The sequence below is a fragment of the Plasmodium vivax genome, chromosome 7, assembly GCF_000002415.2.
Source record: "Plasmodium vivax chromosome 7, whole genome shotgun sequence".
Classification (NCBI taxonomy): Eukaryota; Apicomplexa; class Aconoidasida; order Haemosporida; family Plasmodiidae; genus Plasmodium; species Plasmodium vivax.
In genome coordinates, this window is record NC_009912.1 from 1,199,046 (window position 1) to 1,216,293 (window position 17,248).

The window sequence follows — 17,248 nt, forward strand, 5'->3', positions numbered from 1 at the left end:
TTTTAATTAATAAAATAAATTTTTATTTTATTAAATTATAATTTATATTTAATTAATTAAATTAATTTACATTTTATTAAATTATAATTTATATTTAATTAATTTACATTAATCATATATTTAAATATTTTTAATTAATTATATATAATATTTTAATTATTATATTTTTATTTAAAAACCATTTTTATTTTAATTAATATATTGTTTTATTTTAATTATTATATATATATATTTAAATTTTTATTTTAATTAAACATTATTTTATTTTAATTATTATATATTTATTTAAAATTTTATTTTTATTTTAATTATTATAGCCTTATTTAATAATTATTTTATATTATTTTAATTTATAATATATATTAATTACCCATATTTAATTTTTACATACTGCACGAATTATATTTAGGAAGATATTTTTTCTGTTTGTATTCTATATTTTATTTAGTTCTTTTTTTTTTTTTTTTTATATACTATAACAGAAATGACTGAATGCTACTCATTATTAAATTTCATGATAGTATACTTTTTTAGTTTTTTTATGTATATGAATATACTTTTATGAACCATAAAGATGTGTGTTAACGTTTATATTTTATATTCTTTAGACATTGTAATTTGTTAGGTGCACGAATGTATTTATGTATTTTCTAAAAATAACTGCGATGAATGATAATTTAAACCCTTACACATTAAAGAAACAATAAAGACATATTCTTTAAAATTATATTTTTCGAATATGTTTTAAACAGTATATATAACCAATTCAAGGATAATGATTAAAAATTTCTGTGTATACGTAAAAGAAATTAATCCAAAAACGCATTAAAACGGAAGTAATAATTTAACGACATAAAGGATCATATATGTGATGAACTGTCAAAGGTAAATGGTAAAATAAAGTATCTTTTCTTATGCTGTACATTTTATGATGTTCTTTAACGAATAACAACTTTTTTTTGCTATATCACGAAGTTCAACACTTTAACGATTATAACATTTATAAAATGACATTTATAAATGTATGAAATAGTGAAAGAATTATTAAAGACACTTAAAATGTAATAGAAAAGTTAAATAGATAATAGCTGACAAAACCAATGGATAAACATGTGCGAAGAAAAAGGTGTACACGGAAAATAATCTAATGACCTTTTTTTTTTGTTAAACTAGTGTATTTATGCATCTTATTCAGTTCGAATTACGTAGAAAAAGGTTTCTTTTGCACCGTAAATTTAATGCTTATTTTGGTAATGTATCTTTGTATTTTGTAAATAAAAGACAGTGCTAATTTTTAATTTATTTGTGCTATTGGCATAAGAAGTTTGCTATTTCCATTGACGGATTTTGAGCTAATGCAGCATTAAAAAAGACGCATTTTTTTATTGCAAATACTTATTTTGTGGAAAAATGTCCACAGCAAAATAGAAGTATTTTTCATACTCAAGAACTGTGCGTAAGACAATGACTTAAGCTTTTTCTTACTAATTAAAACATGACCAATTCACAGATATTGAACCATCTAAATTGTATAGCTTTATTTTTTACTAACATTTTAAGTTAATAGACAAAATAAAAAAGGACTATTTTGTTATTAAGAACCTAGGTTTTAAACCACACTCGTGGCTGCCCTTGTCTATCAAAAATATAACGACTATAATGTTAAATAATAGTATTCATCTTGTCCTTTTCTTTAATTCTTAAATGTTTAATACAAATTTTAAAACAACAAGAATAACAAAACGTAAAGAATATTTATGTAGACATACAAACGTTCACTATGCATTTTTAATTAATGGACTGAAATGTACTTTGTTGCACGTTGCTCATGTATAAATCACTAAATAAAAGAAAAGGTAGAGCATATATCTTAATGCATAAAACTAGTTCGTTATAATGCACAACATCTTCATCTTCATCTTCACATTGTGTAAGAGCCCGTTACGTTTTTGTGGAGAGAGAAAAGTGACGTTTTCTTCTCTCACATAATTCTATTAAAAATGCATAAATTTACACCTCTTGATAACACATTAGTTGAAGCTTTCGCTTTTTAGAAACATCAATACATTTTGAATAATTTACTGTAGATCTATTTTTACGACATTGTGGTTACACATAACAATATTAATGATTACATGTAAGGATAAGTTATCTCTTTATAGAGTCCTAAAAATCAACAATAATTTTTTAGAGTTCTTATTCTTATTTTCAATTTTTGCTACGTAAATGTGTGAATTATTTTTTCTTTTTCTATTTGATGATAACGTTTTAACTTTGTCCCACCTGTTCCCATAGATTAAGCAATGTGTTCCCTTTTCCCTGTAGAACTGTACATTGCAGAACCTCTATTATTATCACTGCGTAATATGCATTCTTTAGTTCTGCCCGGTTTAAATGGCTCATCGCCATTCCCATCATTATTTATATTTTCATTTGGATAATTCATCGTTTTATCATATTCTGTCTTTAAATAATTTCTTAGTAAATAGTTAATTTTTCTTGTTTTTCTCAACAAATGTAGAATGTCATCTGAATTTTCAGGAGAAACGTTTTTCATTCGTATGGTGAAATTTGTAACTTTGCGTCTTTTTTTAGAATCTATATTATTCTCAGTTCGTGTATTCCCTAATTTTACATAATTACTTTTTCTTAATTTGTTCTTATGTCCAAATGTATTTTTGTTTCTTCGAGGGCTATTTACATTATCATTTCGATTGTTTGTCCTTTCATAATGCTTTAAAGATGAATCATTCAGCAAATATATTTCTTTATTAACGCATACCTTTTGTGTTTTTTCTTGTTTTTCAGTTGTGTAACTTGCAGCAATTTTGTGATTTTTATAAGACGGAGTTGCTATTCTAAGCGTATTTTTCATGGGGGTTTTCTTTTTTTTTTTTTTGTTTTCATTTTTTACATCTTCCAAGTTATCAACTTTTAGTTTTTCACTTTTTTCTTTCACTTTATGCGTGTTCTTTTGGAAACATTTATGTTCTACGGATTGCATGAGGGATGAAATATCTCTCACATTCTTAAAAAAGAAATTTATATTTTCTGCAGTCCCAAAGTGTTCTACAAGGGTGAGAGAAGTCCTCCGAAGACAGCGAATTTTTTTTTTTAATTCTTGAAAAAATTCATTGTAATAATCAAGTTTCTTTAGTAATTCTTCATTTTCGGCGTAAATTTCTATTGCCTTACTTTTTTCCTTTTTCATATCTAAATAATACTTATTTTTATAAATTTGTTCCAGCTGAAAGTTGTCTTTCTGAGCATTTTCTATGTTACTTAATTTTTTTTCAAATTGGCTGGTTAGCACAATTATATGTTTTTTCAGCTTAGTTATTACTTCATCTTTGTTTTCAAGGAGACTTCCCCTTTTAGTTTGAGCTAGCTGTTTAGGTTTAGTCAATTCATTATTTTTGCGATTATTTCCTGGGTGTTTTTTGCTGCTTCCGCTGTCTGCTACGCGTTCACTATGATTCGCAAAATTTGATTTAGAATTTACTTTGTTTCCTAGGGAAAGCTTAAACAACCCTTTGTTTTTAACTTCGAAACTGTCCGTAATGTGCTTCTTGAAATTAAATTCGAACTCTGAGCTGAAATCCGATTGGTTATTTGCATCATATTCAACTTTTGCGGATTCTGTTGTTGAGTCTACATTTTTTTTTTCATTTAGCAAAATTTTGCTGCTTATACTTTTGTCATTCCCGTTCATTGTACTGGCAGAAAAAATACACACAATTGTAGTTACGGTTGCGATGGAGTAATCTTAAATTAGCATAAAGCGTGTAGAAAATAGGTTTTCCTTTTTCCTATGTATCAAAGTGTACATTTATGAGCTTCAAATGGAAATGTCAAAGCCCTTTTGGACATAAGTTGTATTAATTAAAAAAAAGACAACAAATCGGCAAAATGTACGCCCTTCAACAATTCGTTATTTCGTTAAAATTTAATTCACATAAGTGTTTATTCTTTAAGCCAAATTGTAGAAATGCATGTGTGGTTAAATTATCGAGCAGTTTACATGATTTACGTGTAGACGCATAGCACCACAAGTGTTTACTCGGTAGAAGAATGTATATATACACAGGAGGTAACATGATAAAATGCATACCTCTTGCTTAGCCGCCCTTTTATAACTGCAGCATACACCGCAGTGGAACAAAAAAAAAAATTATATATACTTTTAAATCACCTTTGTGGCCATTTAAAAACAAAAGGATGGTTCATCATTAAAATTGTGCGCTCACCTTTTGGAAATGTAGTAGGGAGTGCCCATAAAAATACGTATAAATATTTACCCTGTGTAGTGCTGTGTTAGTCATAATGTCAATTAAAAAAACAAATTATCTAAGTTTCTAACAAATATTCGTTGCAGTTACGCATTAAATGGACAATGAAAAGATTAACAAATTTGCACTTTTATAACAACAGAAATAAATGAAAAAATAAACACTGTGCAAACGTACTTTTACACATTTTCATCATTGTTCCTTATTTTGTGGAAAGAGAGAACTATTCTGACATTCCTTTTTTGAAATGCAAAATGTGTCTTTTTAAGACAGTCCCAAAAGAACGTTTGCAGTGTTTGTGGAATTTGGTATGACAAGTTAATTGTTTTTTTTTTTTTTCCTTCACCAAGAATGAAAACGTGTAATGGTTAAAAAGGGGAATATACGTGCACATGCATTTTGTAGGTATTTTTTTTTCGCATTTTTAAGGGAAAAAAAGGGAAATAATGTTTTGCAAAAATCAACTATTTCTTGTTTCTAACTTTACCCCTTTTGTTGCATTAAAGCGGGGTTTGTCGTCTACATTTGTGCCGAAGTGTTTTACGCATTTTCATCCATATTTTACGAATAAAATTTTGAGAAAGGGGAAAACTTTTCATAAAGGTTAGCGGTCTATCCCAATTTTTAAATAATGTGGCAGAAATGGAAAAAGAGGTGAAAATGCACATGGGGGAACTGCAACAAACGCTGTGTGTATGAGAATCCCCCCTCTAAGGACGTTTTACGCGTCATTTTGTTGTACACTAATTCTGCGGTTTAATATACACATAAGTATGTTTAAAAATTTAGCGTTTTTTCATTTAATTGAAATTTCTGGTTTAGTCACTTCCCGTGGTGTGTGCAGGAATGGGTTTAAAAAAAAAAAAAAAAATATGAACTGTTCATAATTTTTTACATAAACGAAAATGAGGTTACGTTTTTGCTTCATTCAGAAAAACGTTATGTGTAGGAATTAAAAAAAATAAAACAAGTAACAAATTAATTTACAAACAAATGGGGAAAAAGGTGAAAAAATTCTTATGCCAATTATGCCAAACATGTTTAATAAGTGATAATACCGTTGTAGACAGGGTTACGTGCGTATATTGTTGCCTACAAAAAGTTCACTTCATTTTTTGGCACATACATAAAAGATGTCGCATTTTGCGAACATGTTTAAAAAAAACAAACGGAAAAATAAAATTACGCGTTTTTTTTACAATACTTTTGATGTTAAATCATCTTGACTTTTAATTTGGTTTAAAAAGGTGTGCGCATTCCATTCGACTTACATTTTGAAGATATAAATATGGGATTCTTTCACCAGTGAGACAAACAAAATGGCGTTACATTTATTTCTTTCCCTTTTTCTTATTCGAATGTGATAGCCTTCGTTCACGGGACATGGGAGTCCTTTACCTTCCATGGCGGTATTTTAACTGAGCGTCCTTTTTACAGTTAAAGACTACTTAACGTGGTAATGCCGTATGCGTCTTCATTTAAAAAAAACATGCCTTGGGCTCTTTCGTGCGCAACCTTTGCAGTCACGCTCTATTTTAAACTTCCATCCTTCGAAAAATTCGGTCTTTCGTGAAACTCAAATGGTCCTATCTTTCCCTGTGTGGCTTTCCTTTTTTCGCACATTAAAGAATAATTCCATTTTTTGACACATTTTTAATTTCCTTAATTTCGGATATGTAGTATGTGAGCATATTCTTAATCATGTACTGCAGCGTTATTTCACTTTGCGAGCATGTGACGCACGCGCCCTCCAGTTGTACGTAAACTATGCCTGCAGGGATGGAACGTTTTCGAGGAGTAAAGGTGGGCGTATGTAAATGCGTAACGGTGAATAAAGAGCACGTCTGCTTCTTTAGCAGTGGGCCAGCCGCGTGGTGCACATATTACATGTGCACATATGCACATATATATATGCACATTTGTCCGCTTGCCCCCTCAGCGCATGGGCACACTTGCGGGCGTCGTTGCTGTACCATCATCTATGTCGAAACAAATGAATTTGATATCTCCTCCGTCATTCACGATTACTGGGCGAACCCTTTTCTCTATGAGCAGCTTTATGCTACTTATAATTTCCATGAGATCTTCATTTTGTTCATATTTTTTTTCATTCTTAATTTTTTGCAATATGGAAAGGATATTTTCCCCACTGGATGAAGAGTCGTCAGAATTTTTTTGAAACGCGTCAATGAAATTATTTATTTCGTTTACGTAATTCACGTAATCCGCATTTTTTGATGTCGAAAAAAGTATGCGGTTGGCGGTTTTCGTTGCAAGACATTTGTTTAAAGAGACAACATAATTTAAGAAATGCATATTCATTTTACTGCAAATGTTAACAGTTATTTTGCTTTTCAGACATAATCGTCTACACGGTGATATGTTTTTGAAATGCATCATTTTCGGTTGGACATAATTAAGGCGTACTTATGCGTGTGTGTAAAAGTGTCTCTCAGCATGTGTGGATGGGAGCATTTTTTTTTTTTTTTTTTTACTCAATTTGGAACGCGCGAAATGCTGCCTTTAATAATTGGCTCTTTTCCCAGCGGTGTGATTTTTAAAAATGCTTATTTAAGTGTCACAGTTGATGGGATTTGAGGGGCAACTCGTCACAAAGCAGGAGAGCCTTTCGCATGTACAAATAGGCATGTACAAAAAGGCATGTACATATGTGCACATGTTCAAACGCGTGTTCACTTTTTGGCGCTGCATTTTTGCTCTCACGTAAATATATTCATTCGACAGGCTCATAAATACATGCGTGCGCGTTCGCGTCAAAGGAGCCGCGATGTTTCCCTACGAACCCAGCCAAATTGATCTTCCGCCATCCGAGTGGGCGAAGCTGGCTAAAGCAAGGTTGTACGAACTGAAAAAGGAATGTTGGGCCAGAAGAAAGGTACGGTTTAAAAGTTTTCAAAAGGTGCAGAGAAAGCCCATTCGGCCTATGCGCATATAATAAGCATATGTATGTATCGTATCAGCACAACACTGTCAGCAAATGTTTGCGCGCGTGGGGGGGTGAACAAAAATTAGAGATAAACTACGTAAGCCGTTCAAACGGTAAATAAAAAGGGGGATAATTTAACTGTGCGCTTTGATGTATGCCTTTTTTTGATGGCACATATCGTAATTTTGAAAAAATAAACAAAGTTGCATCTTTTTTTTTTTTTTTTTTTTTAAATTCGCGTGTTTGGCAGTTTGCGCATCTTGCGAAGCTTGCACAGCGCTTTCCTAGTGACACACACGTAAGGGAGGAAAATCGCGCGCTCTTATGGGTTTCTCTTAATTGAACCCTTTGGAAGCTTCCATTTGCTGTGCGATGGGCATCTTTGCAACGGCGCACCTTTCTTCCTTCTTTGCGTTTGTATTTACCCTCATTTGACTTAATTTTACAATCTGTACACCTGTGTAACAACGTAGATGCATTCTTGCGACATCAGGAGGGGTAGCGGAGGGGACAAGAGGATGGGGGGCTACTGCGAACGCGGTACAGTTGCGTTCGCGCGGTGTGCATGCATGCATACATATATGTATTCATGTGCACACCTGCACATGGTCACGCCTCGCCGATCACCAAACCGCTGGCAACAATTTTGTTTTCCTCAGAGAGAATAAAGCGAGAGAGGGGCGAGACGCTGCACGAAAGGAGGTCGTAGACGCTGAAAAAGGGGTTGTCCTGCGAGATGTAGTAGTTTAATTCAGGCCGGAAGTGCTGCGTGCACATGAAGGAGTTATCATTAACGAGGAGCTCAATGACGCCAATATCATCGCTGCGTAAGCACTTTTTATTATCCACCTTTTCGTAAAGCACATTCACATTTTTTACATAATTTTTTAAATCAGTAATTTGAGCTACATCATTTGTGTTGCATTCGACGTGTAATTTGTTCTCCCCCCTTGCTATGTCATGGCTAAAGGAACTGCTTTTATTTTTATACACGTAGAGAATATTTTGAATGGTTACGCTATGCGAAAAGTTTAGGGAATACAAAAGATACACTCGTCCTATGATCAGCGGGATTTTAACTTGGTTCACTTTTATTAATACTTTCACCTTGTTGCATGCAAAGGTGGCGTTTTTTCCCAAATTGGTTGGTGCGTTGTTTCTTTGCAAATTGGTTGGTTCGCTGTTTACCAAAACTGACCCGTTCTTTATCTTGTTCTCGTCCACTTTAAAGAAGACGTTTTCTACGATGTCGTTCGTTATGTGTGCATTTTTGCCGATCGGGCACGATGCTATTATCTTGGGTAAAATGCTTATAAAAGATTCGAACGTGTCTTGTCCGTCGAGGGCACTGCAAAGGGTATCACCATTGCTGCCAATACCCCCAGGGTCACCACTCTTTTTGGGTGCCTCTCCTTGTTCTAACACCTTCCTTATGAAAGGAAGATTCTTCACATTGGCCACGTAATCACAAAGGTCATCTACATTGACGTATTTGCACAAAGTGGCTTCCTTTTCAATTTTCTTCACCGTAATTTTTTCCCCAACGGGCAATAAGACGTAGTTATTTTTACTTTTTAGGAACCCATGCAGCACTTTAATATTCGCACTGATCATATTGTTTGTTTCTGTCAAGTCTTGCACAACCCCCACAAATGTGTCTTCTTCATTTGGGGATTTCCTCATCGAATTTGTTATGCCTCCCTTCCCATCTTGGCAAAAATTGCAAAAAATGTTATTCGAAAAGAGGTTATTATTATTGACAAAATTGTAGTAAGCCGTTAGAGCCGTCCTCTTACCGCTCAGAACCTCCGCACATACCTTTAGCCGAAATAAATCTTTCCTTAAATTCATGTACTTAATTTCATCATATAGGCTAAAGGTGCTATTCAGTAGAGGCCTTTTATCCTCCTCAAATTTAACCACGTTCAAATTTTTGTACGCCGAAAGGGGAATGAACGTTAAATTGGGTTCAAACGGTGCAAGCCTCTCTGTGGCAGCAGAACCGCCTCTTTGCGAGTATTTCACCCGCACGTAGAAGTTATTACTAAGAACAAAATTGTAAATGCTGTCACTTTTGGCACATTGGAAGAAGGACTCTATCGTTTTGCATATATCTGCGAACACCTCTGGGTCATAATCGAACAGGTCTAGCTTGTTCACCGCTACAATGACGTTAGAAATTCCCACCGCTTTTAATATAGAAACGTTTCTGTACGTCTCATCATTTTTTTTGCTGTAAATGTTATTTGCATCTACAACTAGGATGGCTGTGTCTGCAAAGAAGCTCCACGTGTGCAAATTTGTCACCAGTTCGTTGTGCCCCGGTGTGTCAAAAATGTTTACCTTCCTTAAAAAGAGAACATCACTGTGGAGGGTCTTGTTTTTGTAAAAATCGGCGAATATGGTTCTGTCCGTGTGGGAGCCATGCATGCTGCTCTTACCGTCTGCGCTTTGGTGGCCGCCCTTATGGGGCTTGGCCCCTTTTTTGCTTCCCCCCTGGGTGTTCACCACACAGTTGTAGGCTTGTTCTAACTCCCCCTTAGTGTAATACACATAGAAATCTTTTTTTTTGTTAAAAAGAGTTATGTTTCTCTCCCTTTCGTCGTCCTCCTCGTCTAATATGAAGGTATATTTGGAACTTTCCCTGACGTGTTCATATTTTTTCACCGTTTGCTCGCTTACGTAGCTTAGGTTGTACAGCAGGGCCCCTATCAGGGTCGACTTCCCCGCGTCGATGTGCCCCAGCACCAGGATGTTCAGCGTGCTCAGCATGATGCACCTGTTGCCTTGGCTGTCCGGTTGGATCTCCATTTGGGGGGCCTTCAAAGGGGTGTCATCTTGGCTCTCCACTTGGGTGGTTTCGCCCTCCTGTTTTGGCTTCTTCCCCTTGGTGGTTGCACCCTGCTGGTTTGGTTTCTTCCCCTTGGTGGTTGCACCCTGCTGGTTTGGCTTCTTCCCCTTGGCGTCATCTTTGCCCTTCGTTTTGGGGATGTCCGTTTTTTCCTGGCACTCAAACTCGGAGTAATGTTCCTCATCGTAATTGTCGTAGTCCACTAGGTCATCCTCGTAGTCATCGTAGAGGAGGTTTTTCCCCCACTTTTTGTTGCTCATTTTGTTGCTTCAGGCGATTTTGGGGTGAGCATGTGGGAGTTTACGCCCGCTTTCACGTGAGGAGCAAGACGTTTCTTTGTCTCCTACTTTGTGTGCTTTAAGAACGGGTTCGGCTTAAGCGGCCTTCATGGGGAACCGCTCGGTGGAGGGGTGTTGCTTGCCCCTTTCGCGCAATTAATCCGCTATCGCGCCCTTCGCCGCTACCCCTTTGTGGCGTGTATGTTTTTCCCTTTGCTTGCGAAATGAAAACGCCTCTTTCGACATGCGCACAGGGGGGCTACGCGCGTTTTGCGATCCCTCCAGGGGCGAAAAGGAAGAGAAGCGGAAATTGGCACATCCGATTCTACCCTCGATGGCGATCCGATTTGGTTATCCCCTCATTTCATGCAAACTTAGTGTGCCGTTTCAACCGGGGCGGGGGGCGGAAAGAAGAGAGACCCCGTTCAGCGTTGCAGTATGGTGTACGTAGCGCCCCGTAAGTGTTGGAAGAGCGGAAAAAAAAAAATAAAAAAAAAATAATGCATACCTTAATTTGTTTCCCCATTTCTCCCCCTACACATTGTATGCGGTTCCCATACCGATGCACAACGTGAGACTGCTAACTTTTTCCCACGGGGGGCATTCCCTTTGGCATGCATGTTGGTTCTCTGGGGAGATGGGCACAACCCCGCGCGTACTACGAACAGTGTGGGATAGGCACGTTGGCGATAATTCAAAATAGGGAGAGCTGTTCCCGCTTCTTCGGAGAGGGTCAGGCCGCAAACCGGTCTGTGTGAAGCGTTGCGCTGAAGTGGCGAGTGAAGCGACTCGCCAAAAGGCCTAAACTCCGAAATTTCGAAATAGCAGAAACGGCAGGTTAAAAGAGTTGGCGTAAGAATGGCGCCCAAGTGGAGGAACAAATTTTACCAAAGGTGATCACCCGCAGGGGGTATTGTGCATGGGTTGACTGTGCAAATGGAAGGAGTTTGCACAGTGTTGCTTTTTCCTGGCCAATAGCGGGATGCCCCTTCACTTAGTAAAGTTTTAACCTACCCCCCCAACTGCAGCACAGATGGCGTTGCAATGGGGTGTATATGCCGCTACGCTTTGGCTGAAAAATGAGAAAAGTGAGTAAATTGGTTCCTTTGTCGTAGGGTGGAAGTAGTTTGACGGGAAGTGGAGAGCCCTCTTTTTTTTTTTTTTTTTGCACAGCTGCAAAGTGTTCAAATTTGTGCGCGTGAAGAGACCCAAATGGTTTGGAATAAAATGGGTTACCTTTTGGTAGAGCACTGTTTTGCCATTTTGGGCTGTGTGCGAAGGGACTGGGGGGTCAGCGTGCTAAGTATGTGAGGGAAAAAAAAAAAAAAAAAAAGCTAGCCATAGTCAGGAGAGCGTGCGCCCACGTGTGGGCAAATACAATTCGGCTACTTCAACTCGGGTGAACAAAAAGTGGTACACCTGAATGGACCAGAAGGGTGGCATAGGGTTTTCCGCCAACCGTGTGGAATTTCCCACCCCCCAAAAAAAAACAGAAACTAAAACTAAAACCAAAACAAATCGTAGGTATAAACGCCTTTCCCGCATTTTATGTACGACGTGCATTGAGACGCGACTGCCCTGCTTTACATGCCCCCATCGACCCTATTTTCCTTATGCGCATTGTTCTGTGTACATGACCACATCACCTATCTGCCGGATTTTCCCTCATTTAGCTGCACCGGATTACTGTTGAAGGATGTGCGGGACTCGCGTCCTGATCTACCAAATGGGAGAAATAATTCCCACCTCTTTTTTTTAATTTCCCATTTTTTGTCTTTTCCCTTTTCGACGCATCGGCGATGTTTTATATGGGGGTATGTCGTTTTTTTTTTTTTTTTCGTTTCATCTTTTGGCCATTCACTCGGTAAAGCGGCGTACGAGTACATTTGAAGCACCCCACCTCCGTACACGCTGCTAACCTGTGGGGCACGAGCCCATTTGTTTATTCTCCCCATGGTGCACGGCCTACACCAATGTGGTTTTAAGCAAGTTCACCGTGCGGGCTGTACAATCCTTCAGCTGGGGGAAGCACTCTCCTGGCGATTTCGGAAAATTTATCTGGTCCCCCCAGCTGCGGCTGTCGCCCTTTGCAGTGCGTGGTCCACTGGCGTTACTGACATATCACGCTGCGGGGGAAGTACGTAGGCGAAGTACATCGGCCAAGTACATCAGTGAAGAGTTTTTTTTTTTTCGCTTCTTCCCCCCAGCGTTCGGCAGAAGCATTGCAGGCGGTTTGAAGGCGATTCACGGGCGATTAAAAATTATGCTGTGACGAAACGAACTGCATTTTAAAGCGAAAAAACTGCGTCAAAAATTGCGGCAAAAAATGCGTACACTGCTGTTGGGGAAAATAACAATTTAAAAGGCGGTTTGAAGAGCGCTTTAAAAGGCGATTTAAAAAGCGATTTACAAGATGATTCGAAAAATGAATCGAAAAATAATTCGAAAAGTGATTTAAAAAACGGGTTGGAAAAACAATTTTAAAACGTGAAAATAAAAAAATTATTTTAAATTTTTCATGTCAAAATTGAATTTAATTTTTTTTTTTTTTTCAATTTTAAAAACCAATTCAAAAAAATCTGCTTGAGGAGAAGCAAACTCGCCAGCATTTTTCCCAACGTTTTCTTTTCCTCTTTCTTTTCCTCTTTCTTTTCCTCTTTCTTTTCCTCCTTTTTCCTTTCCAACCTTTTCTTTTCCTACTTTTCCTTTGCAACTTTTCCTCTGCAACTTATCCTTTGCAACTTTTTCCTTTCCAATTTTTTCCATTTCAAAATACATGTTAATTAATGCCAACCGCAGTTGGCCCCACCCCCAATTAATAAACTTCACGTAAAAACTGACGCAGAAGGAGTAGAGGCGAACCGCAAACCAAGCAAAGGTCTGTATACCCGCAGGAACGATCCCAGCGTTGTTCAGAATTCTCTACCGCTCTGTTTGGGAGGCACAAGCCGAAGTAGGTGGAAAATTTCCCATTTTTGAAGCAGGCAAAGAGGAGCAGCAAAAGTATCTGCTCAGCATTTCTGCCATTCACTCATCGTTTGCCGTAGCTCCAAGGAAGATTTCATCAATTTGGTATTTTCATATTCCCGTACTGTCGTATGCCCCCAGCTGAATTAACTTTTTTTTTTTTTTCCTCGTGAAGAAACCCAAATTGACTCTCCGTTGAACTCCCTCCAGATCGCAACGGGGAAGGTAGATGCGAGGGGAGGACATACGTTCCAGCGGAGGGGAACCAATTGCCAGTCACTTTGAGAGTACAGCGGAACGGAGGCAGATGAGAACAATCGCCTCACGAGAGGAGGTCCCCCTTGCACTAGCTATGTAGTTTGCATATGTATATACCCGTTTGCGGAAAAATTGCACCATATTCGTTAAGGCAACCCCTGCACTTGAGTGAAGCGTGTGCCACAGGAAGATCCCACGGGTCTCCCTTCCCCAGAACGTGGCGCCCTTCGTACAGGCAGGAAGTGTAGCCACTGCCCCGTGGAAGAAGTCTACGAAGGCGATTTACGGTGTTTTCCCCCCCCCTGAAGAAAATGGAAGAAAAAAAAAAAAAAGGGAAAAAAACGGAGAAGTCAAAAATTGAGCTTCTATTTGTTGACTTATGCCACGTGAATAAAGAGAAAAGGGACACGGGAATAAAGGCCCTGACTGATTATATAAAAAAAAAAAAGGTACCCCTGGATGGGCAACATTTGGCCTACATTTGCAAAGGGCTTTTTTACTATTACTGGCTATGTTACTCATTGGAAGAGCAAAAAACAGCGGCTTGCAAAATAAGCAAAATATTAAGAAACATTGATGAGGTGGATGACAGTGAGGAGAAAAAAAGCGTCTTCCTATTTTTGCAAAGCTTTTTAATGGTCATGTCTAGTAAGTATGATTCTCTGGACCTTTACCGCCTGAACAAGTTTTTATTTCTCTTCAGAGTTTTCCAGGCAGAGTTCCTCCTCTTCCTACACCGGCACTCATGGCGGAGTTACTACATCAGGAGGTATAATCAAATAATGGTGCGCATGTTTGACGATACAAATGACGTTTACTACAATCACATTGATACCTTTTTTAAAGAATTTTTTGGAAACCAATTTTATTTAAAGGCTAAGGATCAAAATGAAAAGGTTCACATAAAGAACTTTCTCCTGCTGATGGATTTTTTCTTTAAAATTATTTGCAAGACGGAAAAGAAACACATAATCGATGTGATTAGGAATAAAATATTCTCCGTCATTTTGAAGTTAAATGTAGGGAAGAGCCTGCTGGAGAAGAGAGTCCGCAGGTACCTTAGCAAGTGTAAAAATTCCTATGCTGCGAAAACCCTCAGGGGGTTTTACAACTCCCTTGTTGCGGGCGGCGCGCAGAAGGGGGGGGACAGCCAGGCGGGGAACGAGGCGGGCAGAACGGCTGGCAAAAAGGCTGCATCGCAAAAGACCCCCATTTTTGTGGAAAACTTCGAGGCCCCGGGGGAGCACAATGGTTCCGCCCCCGCGTCTGACTCAGTCCCCGCTTCTAACTCCGTCCCCGCGTCCGACTCTATCCCCGCTTCTGACTCTGCCCCGTCCACGGAGGAACAGCAGATCTCTCGAAATAAAGGAGGCTCCGATTTGACCCCCCCTGGGGATGGCGCAGCGGGTGGAGAGAAACAGTTGGACGGTGCGCTTAGCTCCAAAAAGAGGTCCAAGGGGGACCGTGCGTCGAACGAGTTCAGCCGCCTGAGGTCGATCATCGAGGAGGGGGAGGACCTGGGCAGCGACGTTGGAAGTGATTTCGGAAGCGACATGGGAAGTGATATCGGAAGTGATATAGGAAGCGATATAGGAAGTCACATGGGGCTTGACCTGAATGGCGACTCGGGGAGGGGGAAGAAGAAGGCCCCGAAGCGAACGGGAGAAGAGAAGGATACCCCCGACGGTAAAAAAAAGAAGAAAAAGAAAAAAAAATCCAGCTTGCAGGAAGGGATGAGCACGGAGGACAATTTGGCGGGCCAAGTGGAGCCGTCCTCCAAGAAGCACCAAAAAGAAATGGAAAAAAAAAAAAAAAAAAAACAGAACCAAGCCGACTGCGATGGTAATAACAAACGCGAGGACGATGGTAGAAGCATAGGCGAGTGCGATGGTAGAAACAAAGGCGAGTGCGATGGTAGAAGCAAAGGCCAATGCAGCAACGGAGTAGGAGGCAGTACACACGAGGGCAAACGCGCAAGCAGCTCGAGCGACGGGGAGGCCGAACACAAACTCAGCATCATAGACTTTATCCACAAAAGCAAGCGAGGCTTTTCGGGGAGCATTATTATCGAAAACAAGGGGAAGACGGATTTGCCCATCTACTCCATTGACAAGTCGGATCTGCGGGGCGGGTGCATTCAGAAGAGGAAGCTAAAAGTGAACAAGCTGCTGAAGAAGAAAAACGGCGTCGGCTCCGCGGGGAGCGGTGGCAGTGGCGGGAGCGGCAGCAGTAGCGGCGGTCGAATTTGCCAAGCACACGAGTGCTACACCCTGCTGGCGGACGACGACGAGGGGGAGGATCTTTGTCTACGACTCGGAGATGCGGACGGGGGCGATGCCGCTGCAGAGGGGGATCTCAAAAATGTGTACATAGGAATGGCAAAAAAGAAAGTAATAAAGACCAAGGGGGAGAAGGCGAAAAAGGGGAAACAAATGGGGAAATTGGCCGAGCAGGGAAAGGTGACGAAGCTGGCCAAGCAGGGAAAAGTGATGAAGCTGGCCAAGCAGGGAAAAGTGATCAGTCTGGCCAAACCGGGAAAAGTGATCAGTCTGGCGAAGCAAGGCAAAATGGTGAGGCTGGCGAAACAGAGCAAGTTGGCCAAGCTGGCGAAGCAAAATAAAATGGCAAAACTGGCGAAGCAAAATAAAATGGCAAAACTGGCGAAGCAAAACAGAAAGTCAAAATTGGAAAAAACAATTCCTGTGATGATAGGCCAAGGAGGCGAAGACAAAAGCAAAAGCGCACTCAGCAACGGCGTAGCCACCGATGCGAAAGAGCAAAACGGGGAAAAGAGAAAAAATGGCACGGTCAAGAAAACCATTTTGAAAAAAGGAAAAACCAAGTCACACGTAACAAAAAAAGTTCATTTCAACCTGAACAAAAATACCATCGAGTACATCCCGCGCATAAAGAAGAAAAACGTCAACTCGTATTTCTTTCTCGACAATTTTCGCAACTTGATTAACGTCCCCGCGTTTTTGTAGCACAAGGGGAGGGAAATAAGTAAAACGACCCACACAGCGAGGTTGTAAAGCGGCGAAATCGCGAGAGGGCAAATTCCCCCCCCGTGGCGACTTTTCCCAGCACAGGGCAGCACAGCGCGCGCGAGCTGATTTTAGCGAGCCAAGCCAAGCGAAGCCAAGCTGCCCGTCGTTTTGTTTTCCCGTTTGTTGATACGTTTTTTTACCCCTCTTTTTATCACTTTGTTTACCTTTTTTTTCACCAGTATGTTTATCACTTTGTTTACTTTATTTTCACCCTTCTGTTTATCACTTTGTTTACCTTTTTTCCACCACTCGGCGTACCACTTTTTCCACGCTGGAAGAGAAGCGGCGACACCCCCGCCCTGAGCGGCAGCGCGCCGAAATACACCCAGCACAGTTTCACTCGGTGTAGCAAAAAACTTCTCCTTTTTTAAAATTTTTTTTTCCCAAAACGATGACGATTGGGTGAATTGTACGAACAAAATTCTGTACATTTTTTTTTCCTTTTCCGTTGGAACTCCCTCTTTGTGTGATTTCTCCCTGCAGTGAGCACTGTCAAAATAGGGAAAGCGAGCGAAAGAGGGGAAAAAAAAAATTAACTGCGTTGGGAGGAAGGGAGCCAATCGGTTGGTCACCCAAGCAGCGGCGCGCCGAGGGGTAGTGGAAAGATGTAT

General features: G+C 39.4%; 5 protein-coding genes across 5 annotated transcripts; 1 reads left to right on the plus strand and 4 right to left on the minus strand.

Annotated features, from left to right (window-relative positions):
* Positions 1-2,296: 2,296 nt before the first annotated feature.
* On the minus strand, positions 2,297-3,712 carry PVX_087165 (hypothetical protein; the record flags this gene model as incomplete). The annotated part of the gene is made up of 1 exon (XM_001608326.1): positions 2,297-3,712. The coding sequence occupies one exon, from the start codon at positions 3,710-3,712 to the stop codon at positions 2,297-2,299; it is 1,416 nt and encodes a 471-aa protein (XP_001608376.1).
* A 1,335-nt stretch (positions 3,713-5,047) lies between these two features.
* PVX_087160 (hypothetical protein, conserved) lies at positions 5,048-7,417 on the minus strand. Its single transcript, XM_001608325.1, has 2 exons — positions 6,263-7,417; positions 5,048-6,060 (listed from the first exon to the last, which is right to left on the minus strand). The coding sequence occupies exons 1-2, from the start codon at positions 6,687-6,689 to the stop codon at positions 5,912-5,914; spliced, it is 576 nt and encodes a 191-aa protein (XP_001608375.1). The 5' UTR covers positions 6,690-7,417; the 3' UTR covers positions 5,048-5,911.
* Positions 7,418-7,845: 428 nt separating this feature from the next.
* Positions 7,846-10,347, minus strand: PVX_087155 (elongation factor, putative; the record flags this gene model as incomplete). Its single annotated transcript, XM_001608324.1, has 1 exon — positions 7,846-10,347. The coding sequence occupies one exon, from the start codon at positions 10,345-10,347 to the stop codon at positions 7,846-7,848; it is 2,502 nt and encodes an 833-aa protein (XP_001608374.1).
* Positions 10,348-12,867: 2,520 nt separating this feature from the next.
* Positions 12,868-13,840, minus strand: PVX_087150 (hypothetical protein, conserved; the record flags this gene model as incomplete). Its single annotated transcript, XM_001608323.1, has 1 exon — positions 12,868-13,840. Exon 1 carries the CDS (start codon positions 13,141-13,143, stop codon positions 12,868-12,870), a length of 276 nt encoding a protein of 91 aa, XP_001608373.1. The 5' UTR covers positions 13,144-13,840.
* A 61-nt stretch (positions 13,841-13,901) lies between these two features.
* Positions 13,902-16,574, plus strand: PVX_087145 (hypothetical protein, conserved; the record flags this gene model as incomplete). Its single annotated transcript, XM_001608322.1, has 1 exon — positions 13,902-16,574. One exon carries the CDS (start codon positions 13,902-13,904, stop codon positions 16,572-16,574), a length of 2,673 nt encoding a protein of 890 aa, XP_001608372.1.
* Positions 16,575-17,248: the final 674 nt, after the last annotated feature.